Source organism: Agelaius phoeniceus, chromosome 3, assembly GCF_051311805.1.
Source record: "Agelaius phoeniceus isolate bAgePho1 chromosome 3, bAgePho1.hap1, whole genome shotgun sequence".
Classification (NCBI taxonomy): Eukaryota; Metazoa; Chordata; class Aves; order Passeriformes; family Icteridae; genus Agelaius; species Agelaius phoeniceus.
Window position 1 is genome coordinate 106,545,990 of NC_135267.1, and position 24,896 is coordinate 106,570,885.

General features: G+C 48.3%; 3 protein-coding genes across 5 annotated transcripts; all 3 read right to left on the reverse strand.

Annotated features, from left to right (window-relative positions):
* Window positions 1-5: 5 nt before the first annotated feature.
* BIRC5 (baculoviral IAP repeat containing 5) lies at window positions 6-3,280 on the reverse strand. Its single transcript, XM_054628648.2, has 4 exons — window positions 1,325-3,280; window positions 1,128-1,237; window positions 895-1,012; window positions 6-665 (listed from the first exon to the last, which is right to left on the reverse strand). The coding sequence occupies exons 1-4, from the start codon at window positions 1,436-1,438 to the stop codon at window positions 585-587; spliced, it is 423 nt and encodes a 140-aa protein (XP_054484623.1). The 5' UTR covers window positions 1,439-3,280; the 3' UTR covers window positions 6-584.
* Window positions 3,281-3,424: 144 nt separating this feature from the next.
* Window positions 3,425-20,425, reverse strand: KAT14 (lysine acetyltransferase 14). 3 transcript variants are annotated; one of them, XM_054628645.2, is made up of 10 exons: window positions 20,170-20,425; window positions 18,352-18,470; window positions 15,727-15,848; window positions 13,889-14,070; window positions 12,947-13,363; window positions 11,062-11,633; window positions 10,426-10,562; window positions 9,743-9,918; window positions 6,494-6,684; window positions 3,425-4,034 (listed from the first exon to the last, which is right to left on the reverse strand). In XM_054628645.2, the coding sequence occupies exons 1-10, from the start codon at window positions 20,423-20,425 to the stop codon at window positions 3,861-3,863; spliced, it is 2,346 nt and encodes a 781-aa protein (XP_054484620.2). In that variant the 3' UTR covers window positions 3,425-3,860. The 3 variants fall into 3 exon arrangements, with proteins under 3 accessions (XP_054484620.2, XP_054484619.2, XP_077032200.1); XM_054628644.2 differs by having other exon boundaries at window positions 12,947-13,366; XM_077176085.1 differs by lacking the exons at window positions 3,425-4,034; window positions 6,494-6,684 and having other exon boundaries at window positions 9,783-9,918; window positions 10,314-10,562; window positions 12,947-13,366.
* A 256-nt stretch (window positions 20,426-20,681) lies between these two features.
* PET117 (PET117 cytochrome c oxidase chaperone) lies at window positions 20,682-24,359 on the reverse strand. The gene is made up of 2 exons (XM_054628651.2): window positions 24,175-24,359; window positions 20,682-20,831 (listed from the first exon to the last, which is right to left on the reverse strand). Exons 1-2 carry the CDS (start codon window positions 24,268-24,270, stop codon window positions 20,682-20,684), a joined length of 246 nt encoding a protein of 81 aa, XP_054484626.2. The 5' UTR covers window positions 24,271-24,359.
* Window positions 24,360-24,896: the final 537 nt, after the last annotated feature.

The window sequence follows — 24,896 nt, forward strand, 5'->3', positions numbered from 1 at the left end:
TCTGCCTTCAACTTTTATTTATAAATGCATCAACACGAGGCAGCAGCCAACTACAGACAGAAGTTTACAAGAATACCAGGCACACTAAGGTGTGGTATAACTCAATGTTATTAGCCACAATCCTAAATCCCTGAAGAATTTTTTAAACTCCTTCTCCTTTCTATGTCCTAAAGTATCTAAAAGCATCGGTATATTCAGTACAAATATGGAAATGCATGTCAGCTCCTATGAGAAATACAAGTTTTAGCACCAGAACTACCAGTATCTCTATAAGACAGCAATACCTCTAAACAGGTAGATTTACAAAAAAAAAAAAAAAGAAAACAAGTAAACCCACAAATAATAATCCTTTAAAAACCAGCAGGAAAATTAGGAGAATCCTTGCAGAAAAAGATTTTGTATGCAGTGCATCAAACCCCAGGTACCTCCCAGACAGAGTGGGAGGAGTGAAGCAGAATTCCCTCTGCTTCTCAGGGACAGCCAGTCTGGAAGCAGCCTCAGGAAACACGGCCATTCAGTCACAGGGCAGTGCCATAGCATGTGGACAAGACAGGTGTCACTGGCAACTATGAAGCTGCAGCAGTCTAGGCCAGATTCTTTATACTACAGCGCTGGATCTTGGCTCTATCTTCAACCTTGGTCATCTGCTGAGAAACCTCTTTTTTCTGCAAAGAGTAAAAATAATACGATGTTACTGTCTACCACTAAGTGGAGTATCATTCAGCTTCGAGGAGAAAGCAGGATACATCCCACATAAAGCATGGCTGAGAACCAGGAAAGGGAACAGCGGCTGATGCAGCCCGAGCCTGCATGCAACAAAGCACTTTGCACAAAGCCTTGTGGTAAGGAACGAAGCCAGCTGAACAATTCAAAGCCAAGATGCCGTGTACGTACAAGTGCCTTTCTCGTTCGCATTTTTTCCAGCTTCAGGAACTCCTGCACCGTCAGGTTAGGAGGTTCTTTCTGAAGAGAAAGAAAACCACAGGCCGCAGTGTGTTTTTTGTGCTCCTCCCTGAAAAGAGGCGAAAAGAAAGAGAAAATAAAAGAGGAGGCAGCAGCTCCCAGCGAGCCGCACGCTCTCCCTGCCGAGCCCCTCGGTTGCCGCCAGCGGCTCCCCCGGTACTCACAGCGGGTCGTCGTCGGGCTCCCAGCCCTCCAGCTCCTTGAGGCAGTAGAAGCACTGCGCCACGTCGGGGCTGTTCTCGCTGGGGCTGTGCACGAAGCCCGCCGCCGCCATCTGCGGGCACACGGGAGGCCGTCAGCGCCCGCCCGGCCCCGCTCCGCTCCCGCCGCCCCGGCCCCGCCGCCCCGGCCCCGCGCTCACCCGCTCGGGCGTGCAGGCGCAGCCCTCGGTGAAGGGCCAGTTGTGGAAGGTGGCGGCGCGGACGGAGTGGAAGTAGAGCCGCCACCCCTCGGGCAGCAGCTCCCGGCCCGCCATGGCCCCGTTCAAACGGCTGCGCGCGCGGGGCAGGGCGGGAGCGGGGCGGGCCCGCCGCCCTCACGGAGCCCTCAGGGCGCCCGCGCAGCCGGACCAAAGGAAGCCTTTTCCTTGTGGCAGCGAATCAGAGCTCGGGAAACACTCGGGATTTGCTCCCCCGGTAGGAAAGGATGAGGTTCCGCCTTTATGCTTGGGAAAGCCGCGCTTTGTTAGGCAGTGCTTGGCTCCTCGGGCAGCGCGGTGTTGGCTCCTCAAGCGCAGCTCGGGTGACCCAGCAGCCGGGCTCCCGAGGCACCAGAGGGAAGCAGAGGGCTGGAAACAGCGTTTGTCCGCTTGTTTCACGGCGTACCTTAGAAGAACCTCACCCCTTGCAAAGCCACGGCTCCCACCCCGAGGATCTCTTCACTGCCTTTGAGGATCTGCGGTTAAACGAGGGACCTGGATAAAAGAAGCTGGCTGCAGCTCAGCAGGTGACACAGGGCTGTTATAACAGCATTGTCACTTGGCAGTCCCTGAGGGACAAAGCCACAGAGCAAGGTGGTCCTCAAGATCTTCATGGTCACCTTTGAGAACACAATGCAGAACCATGATCTTCTTAAGACTACTTTGCATTTCCTAATTCTGTCTGGAAAGGAGGAGCTTGCTAAGGCCTGCCTGTGTGTGCCTTCTCTGGGGGTGCCCGTAGGGAAATGAGTTTCTTGCCTTGCTCAGCTGCCCACACACATCCTCTTATGGCCATACTGGAGTTTGCTAGATTCCAATGAAATAAGATGATGGAGAGACACCTTAATAAACAGTATGACTACAGACAAGCTTTTCCAAGGGAAGGGCTTTAATTCCATTCATAAAGACATATATTTCTTTTCTTTCAAAGTCCAGCTAACTCATAACATTAAGAACATTGAAAATTTTCACAGTCATGAAACAGGCAGAAATGTGCATGAATGTTCGGGCACACAACCCTTGGCTGGGCTGGTTTTCCTTTCCACTACCACTGGTTTTTTGTTGGTGATGATGGACACTGGCTACATTAAAACACACTTTATGTCCCTTTCTCTTCTGTTACCAAAATGAAGACTCCACTAAGGCAATTACTGCTATAGTCAGGTAGCCAGCAGGTACACACAGCAGATTAAGGACAGAGAAGTCACATTTGGTGTGTAGCTCTGTGGGCTGGATGTAAAAGGACCATCCCAATGGATGTCATCTGTAGTTAAAATGCCCAGCCCGGCCTTTGGTCTGTGCAGCTTTCTGTTCATCTGCACTGAAAGTCAAGCAGAGAGAAGCTGCTACATTGTGGAAAAGGACAAGAGCCACTACCAGAGAAAGCGTTTGAGGTTGTATTTTTAAATTCTTGGCTATTTCTATTTATTCTTTGCTAGGTGAGCCTAGGTGCTTCCAAGAACTAGATCTGGACCACCTCTGCCCTCTCCTCCTCGCTCCCAGCTTCGAGCAGACTGCTTCTACAAATCAGCATTTCAAACATCCCCACTGACTTTTGCTCTGGGTTTCTGCTGGCAGGAGGAGGTGGGTGCTGGAGCCTGTGAGGCTGCTCTGAGGCTAGAGGTGTGCCCAAAGGGCTGATCTGCAGACCCACAACCACAGAGAGGTGGAAGGATTCAAAGAGCTGATCTGGCAGCTGTGGTGCCCTGCCTTGCCTAGACACAAACGCACCCGACACCGTTCCTGAACACAAAACACAGCGCGCTACAAGAACCACACTGAGCACAGGGCCAGGAGGGCAAGGGAAGGGAAGGCAGCAGGGAAGGGGCAAAACAAAGGAGTCTCCTCTGAGCCTTGCACTTGGGATAACAGGAATGCACACATCCTTCAGTATTCCTGAAACATGGTTCCAGGACTATGGTTCTGGCATATGCAGAACTTTCCTAACATTAACATCCAGCTACAGGCACCAATATCTTATGTCCCTTCACAGACTCAAGACAGTTCCTAACAAAGCAATCAAACCACAGAAACACTGAATGGTTTAAGGTTAGGTGTTCATTTTTTGCTAACAAACAAAAACAGAGACAAACAACCTGCAACATTTTTTGGACAGGTTTCAAAACTTGAAATCCATGGGGCCCCTCTTAAGTGAGAAACACTTTTTTGTTTGGTATTTTTGTTTGCTAATGAGGCTCTCCAAAGTAACAGTGGCAGGAAAATGCCCTGGAAGGAATTCAATTTTCCAGTGGTTTCAGTGTACCCTAGTTGGCATTTCCAGGCCTCTCCCCTTGGAGCACAGGAATCAATCCTTTTGGATTGCATTTCTCCACACACAACATCTCACTGCTGACATCCAAAGTCCTAGGGATAAACACACCAGCGTGTTGCAGCTCTCCTGTGGCAGCCAACATCCTCCACCAAAAGCTGGGGGAGTTTTTTGGATGGATTGGGCTTTTCCCCAGAGCCCTCCCGCAGCTCAGCGCCGCAGCCTGAGGAAGAAGGCGTGCTTGCACTCCTTGCTGTCCAAGGGGTAATACTTGTCATAAAAATCCAAAATGTACTCCTCGGTCTTAAATCCAAACTTCTGGTAGAGCAGCATAGCAGGGTTGCTTGCAGAGACGTGAAGGGTGACGTCCTTGCCCATGCAGGTCTGCCAAGGGAGGGGGAGAGGAACAAAAAGGAGATATCACTGCAAGAGAACGAGACAGCCTCTGGGGGAATGCGGAGGTGAGCAGACTCATCAGCTCAGGGATCCAAGGTACTGAGGAAATGTGAGAAAAGTCACAGGAGTTACCACACATAGCAACAGCAAAGGGAGGGCTGCTGCTGCTCCTCCGAGCCTTTGTTTCTGGGAAACGTGGATTCTCTGACAATGAAAGGTTTGGGATTGTAATTTGTCATCTGCCCATTGTAAATTACTACAGTAATTGTTAATTAAAAATAATCTTGGTGTACAGCCCTGATCTCAAATACAATGGCCTGAAGAAAAGACAAAACATGCCAGAGGATCAGGCTCTGCACTCCTCCCTGTCAGCAAACAGAGCTGAGCTCTCTGGGACTGCCTGAGCACCTCTGTGCTGTCACGCTGGAATTCCTGCCTATCCCACCCAGCTCCTCTCCCATCCTTCAGGGCACAGCACTCGCCTCCTGAGAAGGCAAGAAATTCAGTTCAGACAGCAAATAATAGCATGGCTGAAGTTACCTTGAAGATCCTAAATTATTGTAACCAGCAACACTCTGATTAAGATGCTGAAATAATTTATTTTCTGCTTTCATCGAGTGATTTAATAGCATTCCATGTATATTGAGTGTATGGTAACTCTAAAGTAGGAACAGTAATACCCTCTAGGAAATCTCCAAGATAATACATTCAAGGGGAAAACTCTCAGGAATTTAGGGAGGGAAGGAAAAAAAGAAATAATTGGAAGCTGTTTTGGGGAAAAGAAAATTTGAATGAGATAATTAAGAAAATGCAGTTTATTCCTCTAGGACAGATGCATGAGAGGATAAATTTTGACACCAAAACCAGCCACCACTATTTGCATCAAACTATTTTCCTGTTAAGTTATACTGTTCCCAAGAATTCAGCCCCAAATTCAGCACACTGATCCCAAAGTCAGCAACCTACTCTTAATCCAAGCAGAGCATCCAAGTGTCTCAAGCTACAGAGAGGAGACCCCAAGCCCAAGGAGGCTGCAGAGCAGCACCTACAACCTGGAGACTAAGGAACAGAAGGTCACAACCACCACTGTTCCACAGGACTAAAGCCCTTCTGCCACTGCCAGAAAGGCAGCAATGGCAAAACAAACCTCATGTGAGCCAAACATACAGTGCTGATCTCTCATTGCTAGCGTGCCTAATCAGACTCAGATCTCTCAAATCTGCCTGGCTTTTCTCAACAGGGAACTTCATGCAAGCAGGATTAGGTTAATTGATGTGATACATCCTACAGAAAGGTGTGAGCATTTTCTGTGGCTGACTTGCCAACTCCAGCATCCCACTCTGCTGGAGAGGGAAGTCTCTGAGAGTCCACCTGCTGGATCCCTACAAACCTTGGCTCCTGTTCCCACTGGGTGTTGACATCTCACATCAACACACTGAGCTGAGGGCAATTTCCTTCAACACTTGACACAGAGCTGCCTGGGAGATGCAAAGGGTGAGTTTAAAGAATATTGATGAGAGGCCTGTGTCAGCACTGCAGAGAGCTGTGCAGGTAGCAGAGTTACCCTCGGGCAGCCCAGGAGCACAAAGTGCTTTTCCAAACCAGGGATCACTTTCCCCAAGGCCCTGCCAGCACTCCCTACTTTGCTTTAGCCAAGTAAGAAAGAGGAAAAAACAGTTTCAATGGTGAGTTTTTGTTAGTGAAGCTCATCTTGACTACAATGTTTCCCATCAGCAGCTCTGCCAAGAGAGTTCAGGGAGTGGTAAAACTGTGGAGTTGGGCTCTGTAAAAAACATATCTTACTCATCTTTACTCACAGTTAAGCTGCCTTTCCTGCAATTTAATTCAAGAAAGTCAGTGGAATTAGGACCAGTTGGATAACAGTATTCATTCAGAGATTTAATGAAGTTTAACTCCTTTAGTATCACCCGTTTAGTCAGCTGAGATTAATTTCCCAAGTATCCCTGTGGAACAAGGCCCATTTTAAACAATGAGGTTGCAAACACTCCATCATTAACTCAGCTGTATTTGAACCAGAGGATAAGAGTGAAAGTGAGTGATTGAGATCAGTAAGTGATTTAATGCATGGAATAAACCTCCAGGTGGAGTCAAGAAAGCTGCAATAACTCTAATTGACCCTGCCCACTCTCACCTCATTTCCTCCCTAAACCCCCATTCACAGTATCCCTTGTACACAAAGCACTGAGCACTGAAGAACACAGAGCTAACCCCAAGACAGCTGAAGTGTGCAGCATCCCTCTAATGCTGAGGACATGACCAGGATGGCTGTTTTCCTAAACGCATTTTGACTTCCAAAGCAGGAGCTATTCCCTCCCATAAACACTCACAAAAAGGGCTCTTACTCTCCAATATCTGCAGGTGTGCACACAAGGAAGAAATGAGAGCTAGTTCTTTGGCAGATTCACGGGATGATTTCATTTCATTACCTGGATAAGATGGTAAATCATAAAGGTTGCAATCCCAGCTCTTCTCCACTCAGGGTGCACCAAGAGAAAAGAGATGTAAGCTTCATTGTACTTCACATCTGGCACCATAAAGCCAAAGGCAATGATAACTTTCTTGTAGAGGACAACAACACTGAAGTCTGGATACTGCAGGCACTCTGACAAATCAATTCCTAGGGAGAAAGAGAGAAACAGCAGTTGGAAGCACTGCAAACCAAAAGAAAAGTTTGGTTCAAATCCAGGAGTTTAAGGCTTTTTAGAAACACTTGATCTCTTCTTTTTGCCTTTATTTCAAATTTGTGATAGCAAGAGACCACAGCAACACAGAGTAGTCCAAGGTCCCTGCTAGAGCAGTCCTCTGTTACTACAAATGATGCAGCCAAATTTCCCACATTTTGGGAAATCCCAGGGGTCAGGACACCCCGAGTGCAGGGGATGAACCCTGCCTTGGGAAAACCAGCTGCCTGCTCTGGTAAGCATGCAAGGGGAAAAAATGATACAACAAAACAGACAAAACAGTATCTGCTTAGCAGGGAAGCTTGCATGGAAATACTAACAAAGCTGATTTCCTTTCAAATGACTCAAGGATGAAACTGAAACTTAACTCTCTTCAGAAGCAGCACGCATGAAACTGAGCTTCAGCTTTGCTAGCATTGCCTGCTATGGTTTCTGTCTTTTTCCTCCACCCTGCAGCTCTTACTGCTGTCTCTTGTGCACACTCAGCTGGTTGTGGGGCTGCACTGTGAGCCTGACCACAGCTTCCAACGCTATCAAAACACTTGCTTTTAGCATGCAAATTCTCTTATCTGGGGATGAAGTAGCCTCTCAGGCAGTGGTGCTTCTGTGAGTCAGAGGCTGGACACAGAAAGAGACTGTGAGTTTGTTACCTTGCCTTATCACCCTGCTGCTGCAGTCCTAGAGTATCCACACAGCCTTCAGCACACCAAGCAGTGCAGCTCGAGGCACTGAAGACTGACTGCTCGATAATTTGTGTGGACAGACCCAAAATGAGATGCAAGACACAGAGGACATGTGCCAGAAACGTTTGCTTCAGCCTCAAGTTGGCAATTGCAATGTATTTGGAACACAGGGTAACAAAACAGCAGAGTGTGTTTTCCAGCAATCCCTCTTGGTGAGAGACAAGACTTCAGAAGGCACCAGGCACAGAGAAGTGGGTGAGTTATTTTCTTGCTCCAGAGTAGGCTGGGTGGAGCGAGACGTGGGAGGGATCGATTGGCAATAGGGAGCTGTGTTAATTAAGGCAAGGCTGCCCTGCCTGTGGAGTGCCTTGCAGCGTGTCTGGACAGAACACTCACTGCCCCAGGTGCCTCTGCAGGGGTGCAGTTTCTCCTGTAGGGAGATGCTTAGCTCAGGATGGTTCACCACTGGAGACACTCCCTGCCAGGGAGAGGTTTCCCGTTAGGGCACCAAGGCACTGAGACAAACAACACCTGGCAATCTCTCTACCTGGAAACCTAGTTCTGCCTTGGGAGAGGCAAGAACAGCTCTGAAAGGAAGGATTTGGAGGCATAAAAGAACTAAGTGCTGGCTTAATGATGCTTACCCAGTTGCATATCCCTGCCTCCCACCCCCAAGCTGTACCAGCTAAACCCTTTGCATCCAGGCTTTATGTTCTGCATCACTTCCCTCTCCTGCTAAACGGAACCAAGGTGCAACAATCATATCCCAGCATCAGAATTTTTTCACCATGGAAAAGATTTGGATTCCTGTTTGGAGACTTGACAGGAGTGTCAGCTTTCTGATTTAATGATGAACAGTTCACAGTTGGGTGGAACACACCCATGCTCCTTATGTTAAATAAAACAGGGTGAGTCCTGAAGAACTTAATGAAGGTGCAACCCAACTTGGCCAGAACTTCAAATGCATTATCAGGAGAGGAGAGACTATGACTATGACAAAGCGGTTCAGCCTCTGCTGGGATTGCAAGTGTGTCTCACAAGCTCTCAAACAGCTCGTGAAAGGAAAGGTGTGCCAGGTTGTTTCCCCCCACACTGCGCAATTTGCATAATGAGAAGCAAAAAGAGCTCCCTTCCTGACTGGGGCACATGGGCACTGCTGAACTACAGCCCTGTTGAATCACCACCAGCAAATCAAAACACAAAGCCAGCAATTACCTGGAATAAAGGTGTGTACTGTTTGCACTGGCCTTTTCTAAATTAGTCTGCTGCGTTGTTTGCTGATCAGAAGCTGATGCATGCAGCAGATGAACATCCCTGTTATTATTTCAGAACAACTAAAGAGTGCAGCCTCGTAACCGCCCCCAGAAAGGGTGGCCATTGTCCCCAAAGAACCTGCAGTTCCAGAAAGGACACAGAAAAACACAAACCTAACCTTCCCACGGAGGCTTGAAGAAATAAATGACATCACAGTAGAGCCTACAGCTGTAAAAGCAATTCACTGAATCACAGAATAAGCTGAGTTGGAAGGGACCCTCAAGGATCAGAGCTCAGCTCCTGGCCCTGCACAGGACAGCTGCAAGAATCACACCATGTGCCCGAGAGTGTTGTCCAGACTCCTCTGGAGCAGGCTTGGAGCTGCAACCACTGCCCTGGGAAGCCTGTTCCAGTGCCCAACCATCTTCTGGGAGAAGAACCTTTTCCTAATTCCCAACCCAAACCTCCCCTAACACAGCTTCAGAGCCATTCTATTGGGTCCTGTCATCACAGAGGAGAGATTGGTGCCTGCCCCTCTGCTCCCCCTCCTGAGGGAGCTGCAGCCCACGATGAGGTCTCCCCTCAGTCTCCTCCTCCCCAGGCTGAACAGACCGAGTGACCTCAGCCACTCCTCATACGACTTCCCAACTTTCACTCTGACATATGCAGCTTACGGCTGCTAGGAAGAAACCTTCTCACAAAGGTAATGAACAGTAATCTCTGGTATAAAACTGTTGATTTCAACCCCTGATTCTTGCAAAATATTTCACTGGATGCTTAAGTTTAGGTAACTACTAACCTACCTACTACTCCTATTAGCACCTATTTTTCTAAGTGCTGTGCTAATTAGGGCCTAATTGCCCAGTTCTATGCGATCTCAAGAGACAAAGACACCAAATCCACGCCTCCACCTCAAATACATTCCTGTAACATCAGATAATGGGTTTCTAAGAACCAGCCAGACACCAACTGAAATAAAATTTGGCTCAAGAACATTTTTTTTTTTCTGAACAATACCACTTCTTTCTTGGAAACCCAAGCACTGGAGGAATCTTACCAGGCCAGAAGAATTCGTGACACATGGAGTTTATAGTGGGGATGTGATTAGGGCGAACATAGCAGTAATCAATGGGTGCTTCTGGCTCAGCCTTCCAGTTGAGATCATTCCTGTGTGGATTTGCCCGGATTTCTGCCAGCAGCCTGAGTTTTGGAGGCTTTGTCTCATAATCACGTCTGCCAGGAAAGTGAAAAGGAAACAGAAAAAGCAAGTGAGCAACAAGAACTGCCACTGCAGCTAAATGGGTACTGCCCATGAAATATCTTCTGACATGCTCAACTTTAGGAAAATAAAGAACAGTCTTCCATTCACATGGGGAAGCAGCCCCAGGCTCAGCCAAAACACCCTTGTGCTAGAGGCCAGGACGCTTTCCAGACCCACAGCATGTCCAGCCAGTCTTTCCTTACAGCATGAGCAAGGAAATCACAGCTCTGACCCAAGAGCGGGTGCAACTTGCTTTAAATGGCTACAGCAACACCCTCTCTGCCCTTGCCCCCTCTTGGAGATTCCCCTTCCCAATGCAATCCGTTTCACTACTCAGCTAAATCCAACACTATCCCTCCAGGGTTACCATGGTGCACTGGGTTGTACTTTGAGGAGGAGTGAGGAGCACTGCCCAAGAAAGGTGTCCTCTCCGTGGGCTGGCGGTGCACAAGCCAAGAGCAAGCTCAGACCCTCTGTACCTGATGTAAGGCTTAAGGACACGGGAGGTGTAAGGGCTGACAATACTGTGGTCTGCCAGCAGGTCCTCCGAGCCTACCAGGCGGTACAGGAACTTGCTTGTCTGCTGGCGGTATCCCTTCGTGGCGGGCAGCATCGTCTGCATGCACAACAAACGCACAACAATTGCAGACATGTCAGGCAGAGACTGAACACATGGAGGGACAGTAAGGGCCTCTCAGTGTGACAGGGTGGATGGAGCACGGTGGTGCCACCTCTGGACTCTGCTGAGCACTCCCAGATTTGGAACCCAAACTAAAAGTGCTGCAGGTCATCCCCCTCCTACACACATGGAAGAGCACCCACCTGTCTGGGTACTTCCAGGCCTCCAGCACCAGCATTTGGGCAGGGCTGGAGTACAAACACAGTGACATTTGTGGTGCTGACACTGACAGATAGCAGTGCTGAACCAGCATGTCCCAAGAAGAAAGGGACTTAGGAGAGCATTGGTGGGGACACAGCCCCAAGCCAAAATGAGTCTTGTTCACGTGATCCTTTTCACTCTAGGGGTCAGATAACCTCAACGTGACACTGCTGGCTGCAGCAAAAGCTTTACAATAACCAGTGCCAAAAGCTAACTTAGATTTGGGAACACCCACCTGGTATCTGTCCAAGATCCTGAAGTCCTGGCTAGTAGTTCTATATGTTGCTTGCCCTACTGGGGACCTGGAGACACCACCTTCTTTGGCTCCATAAATCCCATCAACCAGGAGCAGTGCAGCATTCACAACCTGGTCCAGGTCAAAGAGTGGGAGCCCTCTCTCCCTCTTGGCCTGCCTGACCAGCAGCTTGCGCCTCAGCCTCCGGGCCTCTGGGGTCATGCTCAAAGCATTGGGACAGGCTTCCAGTCTCTTCAGCAGCAGCTTCTCCTCATAGATGCTAACTGAGGTGTGCTTGGGAACTCTGGGTTTGGCATCCTTCTCCAGCTGTGACTTCCCCTTGTCTCGTCCTCTCACCTGCAAGGGTGTGTTTGACTCTTCAGGATCTTCACTGTCACCTTCCATCCGTTCTGTTTTTTCTTCTTCACTCTCCACCTCTTGCTTGATCTGCTCAGCTGTCTTCACTTTTTTCCTGCTTGTTATCATGGTGCCAGCACCAGCTGTCCCACTGGGAGGGGGCACATACTCTATTCCAGGGTCTATGACTCCATCTCCTTCCATCTCCTCATCATCTGTGGAACAGAGCAAAATAATTTGAGGGAATGAAAAAATAATTTAAACATCAAAGTCTCATTTAAAAAATGGTTATCACAGCATTTTCCTGGTAAGGAACAATAATGTGGGTTTACCCAACACATTTCATTTTCTGTGTACTACCAGATCTCCTGATTTTGGATGGGAGATGCTGAAAAGAGTCCAATTTCAGGACACAGAATCAATCCTGCTCCTAAAGTGTCTTGTAGTTTGGCACCTGGAAATAGTGCCCCTCCTGAGCTGCAAGCACATGTTGTTTGAGGAACGTTAAGCTGCTGAAACTTCCCAAAGCTGGGAAATGAAAAAGTCAAGTTGGTGAGCTGTATCTTCAGTTAGCACACCCTCACTATTCTTCCTGTCACCCAGAAGACTTGGCTCCTTAAGGAACTGAGCGAATTCAGCCTGTATCACTGCTCTGCAATCTCACTGAAATTTAGCATCCATTAATCAGCTCAATCAAACTTATAAAATACTGGGATATTACCATGGGAATAAAATTTCTCCCACGAAAAACAATTGAGACAAAACTAGACTTGCTACAGATAACAGTATTATCTGTGTTGCAGTGAAATGCTTATCCTGAGAGGTCCAGCAGTTGCTGTGTGAAGACTACCCACTGTTTTTTCAGGATCTCTCAGAAAACAACAATGGGGGTTTCTTCTGGCCTTAGAAACTGGTGATAAAACTATGGAAAACTGATGCAGTTCGTTGGGGGGGGTGCTCCCTAAGCTGTATGTTTGCTGGTAGCAGCAGGCAGGCAAGGAGACTCCACACAGCTTCTGAGGGTGCTAATTAGATGAGGGTTTATTGGGGGTCCCACCGCTGGGAGCAGCATGGTTTCTGAGGGAAAAGGGGGAAAGGGGGAGGGAGAGCCTAGGAGGAAAAGGGGCCAAGAGAGAGCAAAGGGCTAAGAGGCTTCTCATCTCCTTCACACAGTTTAACAGGGAGATTCAAAGTGGGCACAGAATAAGGCTTGGGCCAAGGGGATTACAGATACATGATACTGCAGGGGAGGATCACAGCCTTGGAATAAACCGTACATTTTCGAGGGGTGAGACAGAGCAAACCATTTAACTAAAATGTAACACCACAAGTGGACTATGCTAGCAGCTATCCAGGCTGCAACAGAAAACCAGTTAATTCTCACTCTCAACTAAGACAGAATATTGCCAGTTACTTCCCATCTCATCCTGAGAGGATCCTGCACCGCACTGGGAGCTTCCTTTTTACAATACATTCCTAGAAAAGCACACACAGTTCATCACTGAAGGAAGCCCATGGTGGCTCTTACCATGGAAGAGCGCCTGTGGCGGCATGACGTCGGGGATGAGATCCGCCTCCGAGAGCAGGCTGGGGGTGGCCGAGTGGGAGGCGGGCGTGCCGGGAGCCGAGAAGTCCAGGGACGGGGAGGGCGAGGGGCTGGTCAGAGGCGTGCGGTCGGACGAGCTCAGCGAGGAGAAGTCGATGACCTCTCCCTTCTCCAGCACGATGTCGGGCCGGCGGCAGCGGCTGCTGAACTTGACGGGCGTGGAGGAGGTGCTGCGGTCCAGGAAGCCGGCTGCCTCCTTCTGGGCTCTCCGAATGTCCTTGGCTTCCTGAGTGCGGGACCTCTTCTCCTTCAGCTCCATGGCCGACTCCACTGGATTGCGGCTCACGCGCTTCCGAAGGCCTTCCACGGTAATGATGGGATCCAGCGGGGGCTTGGAAGCTGCTGCAGAAGGAGTTTGCTTATTCTGAGCTCTTGCAGTCACTGGATTCACACTGTGCAGTCAAAATCACACTGACTACTGAGCTTAAAAGATGGGGTTTTCAAAGTGACCAAGAAATTCACTCTGGGACACATAGCATTAAGCCAGTGTATGACTAAAGCCTCGTTAAAGCCCAAATTTTGTTCCTCCGCACAGAGGAGAATTTGCATCTAGTGACAAAAGATAAAAGACATTCCCCAGGGTGAAGAGAAGTGGGGAAATTGTGGATTTCAGCTAAAATAACCCAAAGAAAACCACTCTGCACAAGCCTCAAAACCCCGTAAGTCAGCACAATGGAAAAAAGTAATAAAATATAACAGACCCCTCACTACAGTATATGCCCCATAGTTCTCTTCAGTCAACCATTACAGCAGAACAAAACTAAGGAGCTGTCCACGCACACAAACTGGTTTAAACTGAACTTTACTCACATCTCTCAGCTCTGGCCCAGCAAGGAATCTACACACTACTGGGGACAGAGTTACCTTTTGCCTTCAGTGCAGATGCTGACAGCTTCTCTCCTTCAGGCTTCAGTGTTGGGGGCTTGTTATGAACCAGCTTCCACCATCCTGGTTCTCCAAATTCCTGTGCCCCCGAGCGGAAAAACAAGGGGCTCCCCACAGAGAGACAGCCAGCAACTGTGCTCCACCATGTTGAGGTCTTTTTCCTGTGGTGGGAGAGAAGAAAACAACGCTTAGGTCCCCACTCACCAGCTGTGCTTCCATCCTGGACAGAGTGTTTCTGCCAGAGGCACTGACACACAATCACTGAACTACTCCTGAAGCACTTTTATGGCCCCTTGGAGGCAGGGAGCTGCATTTAAGCCTTTCCCTCTGCTGGGCAGTGCACTCTTATTGGGTCCCTGAGCATTTTTAGTTCCTTTGGGATCTGGGGACAGGGCTAACTAAGACGTCACTTAGAGAAGAGGTGAGAAGAAATACTGAAGAATTGCCCTTGTAGCCAATAACTGAGGTACTCCCTTGGACTCTGGAGAGTCAGGCTCATGGAGCAGAGTTGTCCAGAATCTCAGGATTTCTTCTTGCCTTTGCACACCCCCATATGCAGAAACCTCTGTGCTTGCCAAGGCTTGGCTGAGTTGGTGTTCATTGCTGCCCAGGGGCTGCCCTTACACACCTTGAGGGACTGAACACCAAAGGTGGGGGATCAAACCCAGCTGCTGCAGCTCAAAGTCTGGAGTGTTGCAGTAAATCTGGATAAACTGCACTTCAATATGCCAGGGAAGATCTTTGCACAGTTTGTACTGCTGCACACACGATTCAGCTGTCTCTGTTCCTTCAGTGGCTTGTCCAGGCAAGCGGGAAGGCTGTGTCTGAGGCCAGGAATCACTCTCTGAATTTTAATCAGAGCAAGGAGTGCCCAGTTCCCAGGGCAAGTCTCAAAAGGCAGCAGCAAACCCTGGAAGGCATTGGTTCCCTGAATGAGGGACAATGGGCCACCAGCTGCTCTCCTGTCAGGGTCTCTGTGGCTTCCAGAGAGGACAAATGCTAACATCATTTCTGAGAACAGAGCAAGCAGGCACAGACAAGCACTGAAAGCAAAGCCAAGACCAAATCTGGTTAGGAAAAAAGGCCAGATCTTACGACAGAGGAAATCCCTGGGGAAGAAAAGAAGCTGTGAAGTCAATCAAATCTACAACTTCCAAGGATTGGTCAGTTCCTTCCCTGCCTTCACAGCACACACATTAACAGTGAGGCTTGGGTTTGACAGCTTCAGCATGCTCAGAAGAAATGTGCTGTTCACCTGGAAAATGAAGGCTGCCCTCTACCAGAGGGGCTCCTACTCTGACAGTGTGAAAAACGTTTCAGTTGTTTAACACCTACTACGTAAGAGCCATTTCATTAAGATCTGAAACAATCTAAAAGGTGAGGCTCAGTTCTTCTTGAAGAACTTGGTCCTTTGCAAGTTTTATAGCCAAGGAAATTTGCTGGATCACATTTCTGTCCCTAAAGTTTGGCAATACCAGGATCAGCCCACCCATTGTGACTTGTTTAGAAAAACTCAATTCTTTGCAGGTTCACATGCTGCCTAAAGGAAGATAAGAAATAATCCAAAATACATGCATTTGTATTCCTTTTGTGTGACATTCCTGGGGTTGTTTTTCCCCAGTAAGAATTGGCATTTCTTTCTCAAGTGTACCCCCATGACTGCATTCACATTTTCGATATTAAATCCTCCCTTTTTATCACTTGTAAGGCTCAACAGAGATGTCACCAAATTAACCAGGATTCTTGTCCATCTGTATAACAAGCTTTAATTCCTTTGGCTCACCAACCAGACCCTCAGGAAAACATCATGTCTTTACCTGTTCCCTAATAAGAAAGTCCAGTGTTTCTCAATAAAAGCACAAATGTCTTCTTTCCATCTGAAGTACCCCTGCCGGCCCGTTCCTTCCAGAGACAAGTTGTACATTGCCAACATGACAACCTGGAACAGAAAGTGTTGGACACAAGTGAATCCCTTCTGCTTTTTCTGCTGAACAGACCCCCACAGATGCCACACACACACAGATCTTTGCTCCCTCATAAATATCTTATTTTTGCAACAACTCATGGGCAACTTCTGCAATCCATCTTCTTCCTGGTTTTGTGCTGCCTGTTCTTGTCTTTCTATTGTTAGATGCACATTCTTCCAGAGATTTCTCCATCCCAGGGGAATAACAAGCTGCCTAGTTATGCAGGTTTGTGCTGAGACACAAGAATTGTGCAGCTCTTGTATAAATGAATTACAGTACAGCTGGGGTCTGAATGTAATGTGGAGGTAGGGAAACAGTCTTTCAAATAAATAAAAAGAAAGTCACAAGTAATCCTGCTATCCAATACATCAGAAACACTGTGACAATGGTCTTTCACACACTTCACAACCACACTCACTCTGACCTTTTACATACCCAAACTAAAGGGCAGCTTTGAAAAACATCTCATCTCCTTCGAGTAAATCCTAGGTGACCAACTGTTAATTATGTTTACTTAAATAATTTCAATGAATTTATTAGAACAGAACTAAAGTCAGCCAGGCTGGGATCACCTTTCAACAATCACACAGCCTTGATTTGGCACTACTTCCAATAACAACTTGCATTTCACCCTCAGAGGAGTCTGAAATCTGCTTTTCTCAGGGAGATGGGTCTCCTCAAAGTGGACCTTGGCTTTCTGGGATGCATTGTCAAAGATGCCAAAATGAGGAAACGTGGACAGTTTTAACGTCCCCTTCGCCCTATCTCTACCTCTCAGTTTGATAACTGGGATTTTGTGCGTTTTAAAGTCACGTGGGACAATGTCTCAGGATGTCAAAAATAATTCTTTTTTCAACTGGCTGAAGATATGGATTTGTTGAGGCCACATACTCTGAAAAAAAAAAATCCAGAAATCACTGTGCCCATTCTTCCTGCTTCAGGTAAGTTAGTTGGACCATTTCTCTCAACTCCACTTACCCAGAAGCAGCAGCAGCTCTGGCTGCTGGAAGCCCAGGGAGGTGGTCACAGCTTTCCTCCTCGCCCATTTTCATTTTGTCTGCCCCTTCCCCATGGCACTCTGGAGAGACCTGAGCAATGCCAGAAGCCTTTGCTTTCCCAGTCTGGAATCTGGTGAAACTCTGCCAGTCTGCCAGCACAGAGCCCTGCCTAAACTAACCTTTTTCCCTGCACTGGCCACCACAAGAAAGCAGTGCAGGAGTTACAATCAGTGTCTCAAATTACCTTACATGACAATAAGGCTGAGTGCCTATGGGTAAGAATCAAGGAAAAGCCAATAAGGCTGATATTTTCAACAGTCTGACAGCTTGTCCTCAGGACAGGTGGCCTCCTGAGCTGGAAGATGGGGACAGGGAGCAGAATAACAATCCTGTCATTCAGGAGGAAGCAGCTGGTGACCTGCTGAGCCTCTCAGATGCTCACCAGACTATGGGAGCAGATGGGATCCATCCTAGATGCTGAAGGAGCTGGCAGAAGAGCTCACCAAGCTGCTCTCCATCATTTACCACCAGTCCTGGCTCACCAAGAGGGTACCTGATGGCTGGAGGTTGGCCAGGGTGACAGCCATCCCTAAGAAGGGCTGGAAGGAGGATCCAGGGAGCTCCAGACCTGTCAGCCTGACCTCAGTGCCTGGCAAGGTTATGGAAGAGATCATCCTGAGTGCCATCACTTGGCACCTACAGCATGGATTCAGATGGGACACGTCCCCAGATCATCTGTTCAGGCTGGACATTAGGAAGCAATTGCTCACAAAAAGAGTGACTGGGCATTGGGATGGGCTGCCCAGAGTGCTGGTGGAGTCACCATCCCTGGAGGTGTTTAAGGAAACCCTGAATGCTGCACTCAGTGCCATGGTCTGGTTGACAAGGTGGTGTTAGGTCATGGGGTGGATTTGATGATCTCAAAGGTCTCTTCCATCCTAGCTGATCTTGTGATATTTTATGGGACAACACACCATTACAGGCTCAAAGAATGCAAACAGATGTTATTTTGATTGCTCAGGTGTGCAAATGACTGGAACAGTGAATTCCAGCTAGTGCACAGGCAGCCAGGTTGGAGCTTTATACCCAGGGAGCTGGCAAGCTTTCTGTTTCTATGTTGCCACCTCACCAGTTTTACATTTTCTCAGACACAAAAAACTGCTCATGCCTAGAAGCCAAATTGCATTTATTTTGCTTTTCCAAACCTGCTTGAAGCCATGAATTCATGAGCAACATAAGGGGAAGGGAAAAAAAAAAAAGAAAAGGAATGTGGCTTGTATTATTCTCTTTCAATTTCCCTGCCAAATGCTGAAGTTCTCATGTGCAGGCAATCCTCAAGCTAATTAATTTCTGAAGTTCATGCAAATGGTCCTTTGTTACCAATACCTGATCCTCCTTTTCCAGGTAGCATGTACACAACAACCAACAATTTCAGAAAGTCCCACGGCAGTTGTGCTGGCACAAACATTTCACTTACTTGTTGCCATGTTAATCTCAGGCGTTCAAACTGCTCCTTCCCATCTTCTGAGCAATCAGAGCAAGTAAATCTGAAAAAGTTATCTCCTTTGAGGTAGCTGAGCTGTTCTCTCAGTTGACCTAAAATGAAAAGGTCAAAATCAATCTTTTGGCCCTTTTATAGGAAGAAGTGCTGCAAAAGAAAATTGGATTTCTTCCAAGATCAGGTTTGTCTGAACAAAAATTACAGAACCACCTGTAAACCCCCATGCAACCAAAGTTACAGGTTTTAATTCCATGTTTCTACAGCAGAGGAAAAAGAAATCAGGGCTTCTACACTCACCAGGAGTTAATTTACATAAACATGAACAATTGAAAAATGACACCAGAGGACAGAGAAACACTGTTAAGACTAGAGTGTTTCTGGAAAGTCCCACCCAAAAGATGTTTCTCGACAAGGATGTCATCTTTTTTAATGTATAATTTTAGAATTTTTAACATATGGATATCCTGCTTCCATACTGAATTACAGAATTCAAGTTGCAACTGCATCTTCTGGGGGGGAAACCCCCTCACACTTGGTAAATGAAGAGAATTTCTAGGTGGCAATTCAATGTAATAAAGTGATTATTTGCCTGAGCGCATTGGCCATTTTCACATGAGCCATGTGGACTCTCTAGAACTGAATTATTAGGAAACAGCACAGTATCTCCCTTTGGCAGCTCGTTTACTCTGCACGTTCGTACGTGGCTACCGTTGCTTTGCAACTGGCCTTTTCTGCTCCTTGGATTTGTTCCACAGCAACTGCAGAGAGGAGCATGTTTGTAAAATAAAACAAGTTGAGTGTTAAATCAAGTGAGAGTGTTAAATCAAGTGCTCCACGTGAGATAGCTCATGCTACCTTTAACTCTGCTTCACTTTTTTCTATTAATACATTTCAAATTAATATTTCCCTTTAGTACATAGTAATTAAATAGTCTGGTGCTGGTTTCATTACATTAACACCTAAACATTCACTGAGATGCCTTGAGAAGAGATTTTTACACTCTAAATTTCAGCAAATCCTAAGAAGGCAAAAAGGGCAGCTCTGACATATCTGCAAGGCAGGTGCCACCTAAAAAGTTCCTTATTTCTAACTACAAAAAAATAAACAAACCCCACAAACCTCCGAATCAAATCAAACAAAAAAAAAAACCAACACCAAACATAAAAACCAAAAAAAAACCAAAGCCAAGGTGTTTATCACTATCTGGCTCTAAAGTGTAATAACAGACCAGATAATCCAGAATTTAGAATGTAAAACTGTCTGTTACACTCCTAACAGCTTATATCTGTGCCAGAGGAGAGGCAACAAATTCTGCAGCTTGCTCCTAACACCCCCCAGGGCTGGCTGCTGAAGGCTGGGCATGTTTGTAAGCGAATTTAAATTCACATTATTGGGAAAACATTAAAGTTGAGGGTTAGCCATATGCTCCACAGATGTGACAAATCAACAGAGAGGGGAAAAAAGTAACACACAAAGTCCTTTTCGTCCCCAGAGCTTTACAGCAAGGGTCACTATCTGAGTGAGCAGAGAGGTCAGGTCGCTTGGCCCAAGCCCCCAAACAGCTGCAAGAACTGTGAGGGTGGGCACATTTCTGAACTTTGATGTTCTCTAATAATTGAAGAAGACAGTTTGATTTCCTCGGGAGAGCACCAGCTCTGGGACTGCAGTGTCTAACACAGCCCCTGCCAGCAGGCATCACCCACCGAGGCAGGACGGGGAGCAGCCCAACAAGGTGTGAAACAAGAACACAGGACAGCACAAACACCCAGCACGGCCAGCACCACACAGCCTTACTTGCTGGGATCCACTTCTGGCACTTCTCACAGTAATAGGACATCTCCTCCATCCAGGACGTTTCCCCCTCGTCGCTGTTCAGGGAGTCCCCGCTCTGGTCGTGCGATAAATCCACGGAAGCCTGGTCCTCGGACTCCACGATCAGGAGAGTCTCCCCTTCCACCTCGCCCTCCTCCAGCCCCTCGGAGGTGGAGGTCCTGGTGGCTTCATCATCGTGGCGGCTGAGCAGCCCACCCATGTGAACGTTGTTGGCCATCCTAAGGGAGCCTGCCCGACAAGGAGCCGCTCCTCCCCAGCCTCGGACGTGGCACAGCCAGGCCCCCACAGTGCGAGTACAATCACAGACCAAATGGGTTTGTATCTGCCCTAAAGCTGCAGAGGCTGGATTATAATTGATACAAAATAAGCAGTCTTTCACAGATTACCTCTGTTTGTTACAACACCTGCAAGGAGTGAGACGCAAACGACCTCCAAACGTCTTTAATCAAACCTCGAAGGAGCCAGGCCTGAGTCTAGGGCTGCTGGGAGCGTTTTTCCATTAGCGCCTTGTCTCTCTCCTCAATGAGCTGCTTTGTCAGAGCAATCTGCTCTTCCAACAGGCGAACGTTCTCCTTTTTCTGATTCTGACGCTCGAGATCTCTGACCACGCCACTTCGCAGCCTCTGAAAGCACAAAGGACAGGGTTTATCACAGCCCGGGGGGCGCTGATCGGGACCAACCCCACCCGGGCTCCACCCCTCCCGCAAGGGTCTTCCCACAGCAACTCACCTGGCTGCAATCTTCAGGATATCCAGAATCACTACACCAAAAATGTGTAGTGTGCAAAAAAATAATGCAAAGTGCCTTCTTTGCACTCACTTCAGATGGTTGGGTTTACTAAGTGACAAAGCTGTTGAGCAAATGAATGCTCGGAGCCTGTAATTCCCGTGCCATGCAGGATGGATGTGATCTAAAAAATCCCTGTCGTCTCTGGCCTAAATCTTTACCAAATCAGAATGAGCTCCTCAAAACTTCTCTGCTCGGAGGCAATTTTGTGACAAATTGGAAACTATTTTAAGAAAAACTGGCATGTGTCTTCATTTGCTTCTTTCTGCTCATGTCTTAATCTTAAAAAAAAAAATCCACAATCTGCTTATGCCAAACTCTTGAAAAAGCAAAGCACTTGCTTCACAAATATCCCCTTTAGCCAAAATGTTTGTTATAAATCATGAAAATATCTGACACATAAATAAATAAATACATCATGTGCAACACAACACCAGCAGCTTTCAACCTGGGGTGCCACCCCTCAAGGGGTGGGAAAAGCCCCAGGAAAATCCCAGCTGCTTCCTCCACATGCTTCTCTCTCTCTTACCTGGACATTTTTAATACTTTGATAATTAGGTGAAAGATCAATAGTTTTTGACCCGTTTGAATGATGCCAAAATGCACCTGCAAATAATTTATTTGAAAGCTGACCCCGAAATCACTTGAGAGGATGTCTGTGACTATTATTTAACAAGTTATCACAGGGTTTAATGCCTCACCTAGCATGCCAATGACTGCACACTTCAAATGCAATCATTTCTCCTGTCAAGATCAACAGAAAGGTTTTGTTTAAGAAATAATTTTATCTTGTTAGAAAATGCACAGCCACACGTGTCTGCCAATAATCAAAACTCTCCAGAAATTAATCTAAAAAAACCTGCTCCTTCCCACCAGCTTCCATCAACTGAACTCAGGCTACAAATTACTGTAATCACTGATTACTAGAAATCAGTAATTTGAAACTGAACACAAAGTTCATGGACTTATTATTATGTTACTGTTAGTTAATAACAATAAAGATGTGAGGAGATACAAGGTAACTGATCAACTGCACCAAGAATGTAATCCTTTTTCCTTCACAAAACACTGCAATCTTTCAGATGGTGGATGTTTTTACTTTGAAAATGCACATTTTGCAAAAGACACCTTTAGAATTTGATACAAAGACCTGAAATAAAAAACTTAATCTTCTCATCTTCCTCTATTACTGGAAGTTAGCCCTGCTTGTCTTCTGCAGGCATGAAAAGCATGTGCAATCTCAAAGCACTCTGGGCCTGGAACATCAATTCATTAAAATCAAACCTTTATTAATCTGCATAAATATAAACTTGAAATAATCTCTATGCCAGGACTGTAAAATATCCACATTATTGATTTCCATTATCTAAATAACTGGATCTGTTGAACATGAAGCCACTACTGCTTGACTTGGCCATGAAGAATTATAAAAAGAAAATCTCAGATTCAATTTACAAAACATAAGCTTTGAGCCTTGGAGCTTCTGAATAGGTATTAGCCTACAATGGGATTTGGGTCAAAAAGATCCACGAGGTTCAGGTGTCCCATGGAACAGCCGAGGGTGATGTTTATTCTGCAGCACATGTTCAAAGTACAGCTGCCATTAATTGCAGCTGCAGTTCGGTTTAGGAGCATTTAGCAGCTATTCCTGCCAGATCCTCAGTGCCTCAAGGCAGGCACACGGAACCAGAGAGCAGACAGCTACACAAATGTGATGTGATCCACCCAAAATATGTTAGGTGATCTACCCAGCACATCCATCAGCTCTGGAAGTGCAGAGCCATTGCTGGCTGCCACTCCAGGATCCCAACCATCCTCTCCTTGCCCTTCAGAGTGCTCTCCCACTCCTGCTCACACAAACCTGCCTCTCCTGTACCCAGACCACTCTCATCCTCCAAATTCCATCCCTCTCAAGCACTGAGAGACAATCTCTTGAGGGGAAGAAAGTATAATCCTCTAATTACAGAATGTATCATAAAGTCCAAGCAACAGCCAGCTGAGCTGAGCTATGGATTGGGAAGCTGAACTCTGGTGTTCTTTAACTTCTGACTGCCTCAGTGTCACTTAACACAGGCTGTTTCTGTGTGCATTTTCTAGATTTTTTTGTATGTAAGTGAGAAGGATCAGCTGTGTGCCCTCATATAACCCTGGGCTCATCAGCAGGGTCCAAACCAGCACATCACTACCCACACAGCACAGCTCTACACGAACACACAGCTTCCAGTCCCAGACTGCTCTGCTCTAGGACTCACCATGGTCATAGCTGACACCTTTTGGCTGTGGGATCCCTGGCACACAGGCGGCCTGCCAAGAATTCCCTGATTCTTGTAAACATAGCACAGAGAACTACCCTGTTCAATCACCACGTGGTGGTTCTGACAGCTTGCACTGTGCCTGCCCTGGCAGAACACGGGAGCAGGGGCATGGCACAGCACAGGAATGGATGTCTGTCCTTCAGCACAGGGCTGTCTGTCCTCCAGCAGGCTGCATTTGTGGGGCTGAGGAAAAACAGGGCACACTAGTGGGACAGCACAGCCAGACAGGGGAGAGCCCTGGGAACGCTGCCAAGGGGGTGACCTTGGCTAGAGGCTGCAGGATCACATCCCCTCTCCATGCTGGCTGCTGGAGAGGGCGGGAAGCACCTCTCACCTAGAGCTCCCCGCTGCTATTTGCCCCTGCAGGGAAACGCACAGGACAGCACTGAGGAGCTGGAGCAGCTGAAAGAGCACGGAAAGCACAGGGGCCAAGGGAGGAAAACGCGGGGAAGGGGTGGCCTGTGGAGAGAGCACCATCGGGGGCAGCCCTGGGCAGGGAGGGCCTCTGGGAGCCGGGCTGGGCACACACAGTGCCCGCAGCCCCCAGGGCTGGGCACGGCTCAGGCGCGGGCAGGGCCCGGAGCTGCGGGAATGGATGGAGGGATGGGAGGAGGAAAGGAGGAATGGATGGAGGGATGGAGCAGGGACACGTGGGCTCAGGTGGGCGCATGGGGCGTGGCTTGGCGGTGGGCGGGGCTTTTGGCAGTGGGCGGGGCTCCGCGCGGAGCCCGCAGGTGGGGGCGGGGCATGCCGGGCCGCCAGGTGAGGGGGCGGGGCCTTCCCGGCCGGTGGGCGGGGCCGCATTGAGGGCCGGCGCAGGGCCCCGCTCGCCGCCTCCCCCCCGCGGCCCGCGGCGCGCACTCACCTCCAGCTCCTGGCGCTGCTGGATGTGTACGGCCGCCACGATGGCGGCGGAGAGCAGCGCGGAGACGGCCAGCGCCAGGCGGGAGCCCCGCGACATGGCCGGCGGGGCGGCGCGGGGCCGCGGCGGGGGAAGCGCCGGGCGGGTGGGGGAGCGGGAGAGCGTGAGGCGGCGCGCCCCGCCCCTGTCGAGCGCCGAGCGCAGCGAGCCAGGCCCGAGCAGCCGAGCGCCGATGCGGGGCGGGGCGGCGGGAGGCGGGAGGCGGGAGCGGTTCCCCGGTGATACCGCCCCGGGACCGGGCAGAAACCCTGGCATGGGTGCTAAACTCGCTCCCTGCTGGCCGGGAACCCCAAAAAACGGGCCTTTGTTCCCTCAGCGCCGCTGGGGATTGGGTGCCCAGCTGTGCCCGCGTCTCCTGGGGCTGCTCCCTGGAGCTTCCTGGCAGCCAACACGAAAAAATGGAATTTTCTTGTGCGTGCAAGAAACATTTCTGGTTTTGTCAAGTGAAGACCACCAGTCCTGCGCTCTTCTCTCCCAGAAATGCCGAATTGCATGGGAGAAGCAGCTGGAGAAAGCTGCTCTTCAATTGTTTGGTTTCTTCTCATTGTTCAGTGTGTGGCCTTAAGGCCTCGTGTTTGCCAGGTTTTCGTGCTCTGAACACAGAATTATTCCATCCTCAGCCCTGTCTGCAGTGGAAGAGGGAAATCAAACACACGTTGGGCTGT

Coding starts and splice junctions, on each gene's coding strand:
- KAT14 (XM_054628644.2), bottom strand. CDS start 20,425: ATGGCCAACAACGTTCACATGGGTGGGCTGCTCAGCCGCCACGATGAT. Junction 18,471..20,169: donor CCAGAAGTGGATCCCAGCAA/GTAAGGCTGTGT, acceptor TTTTCATTTTAG/GTCAACTGAGAGAACAGCTC. Junction 13,367..13,888: donor ATCTGCACTGAAGGCAAAAG/GTAACTCTGTCC, acceptor CTCCTTCTGCAG/CAGCTTCCAAGCCCCCGCTG.
- PET117 (XM_054628651.2), bottom strand. CDS start 24,270: ATGTCGCGGGGCTCCCGCCTGGCGCTGGCCGTCTCCGCGCTGCTCTCC. Junction 20,832..24,174: donor AGCAGCGCCAGGAGCTGGAG/GTGAGTGCGCGC, acceptor TTGTGCTTTCAG/AGGCTGCGAAGTGGCGTGGT.
- BIRC5 (XM_054628648.2), bottom strand. CDS start 1,438: ATGGCGGGCCGGGAGCTGCTGCCCGAGGGGTGGCGGCTCTACTTCCAC. Junction 1,238..1,324: donor GCGCCTGCACGCCCGAGCGG/GTGAGCGCGGGG, acceptor GTGTGCCCGCAG/ATGGCGGCGGCGGGCTTCGT. Junction 1,013..1,127: donor GAGCCCGACGACGACCCGCT/GTGAGTACCGGG, acceptor GCCTCTTTTCAG/GGAGGAGCACAAAAAACACA.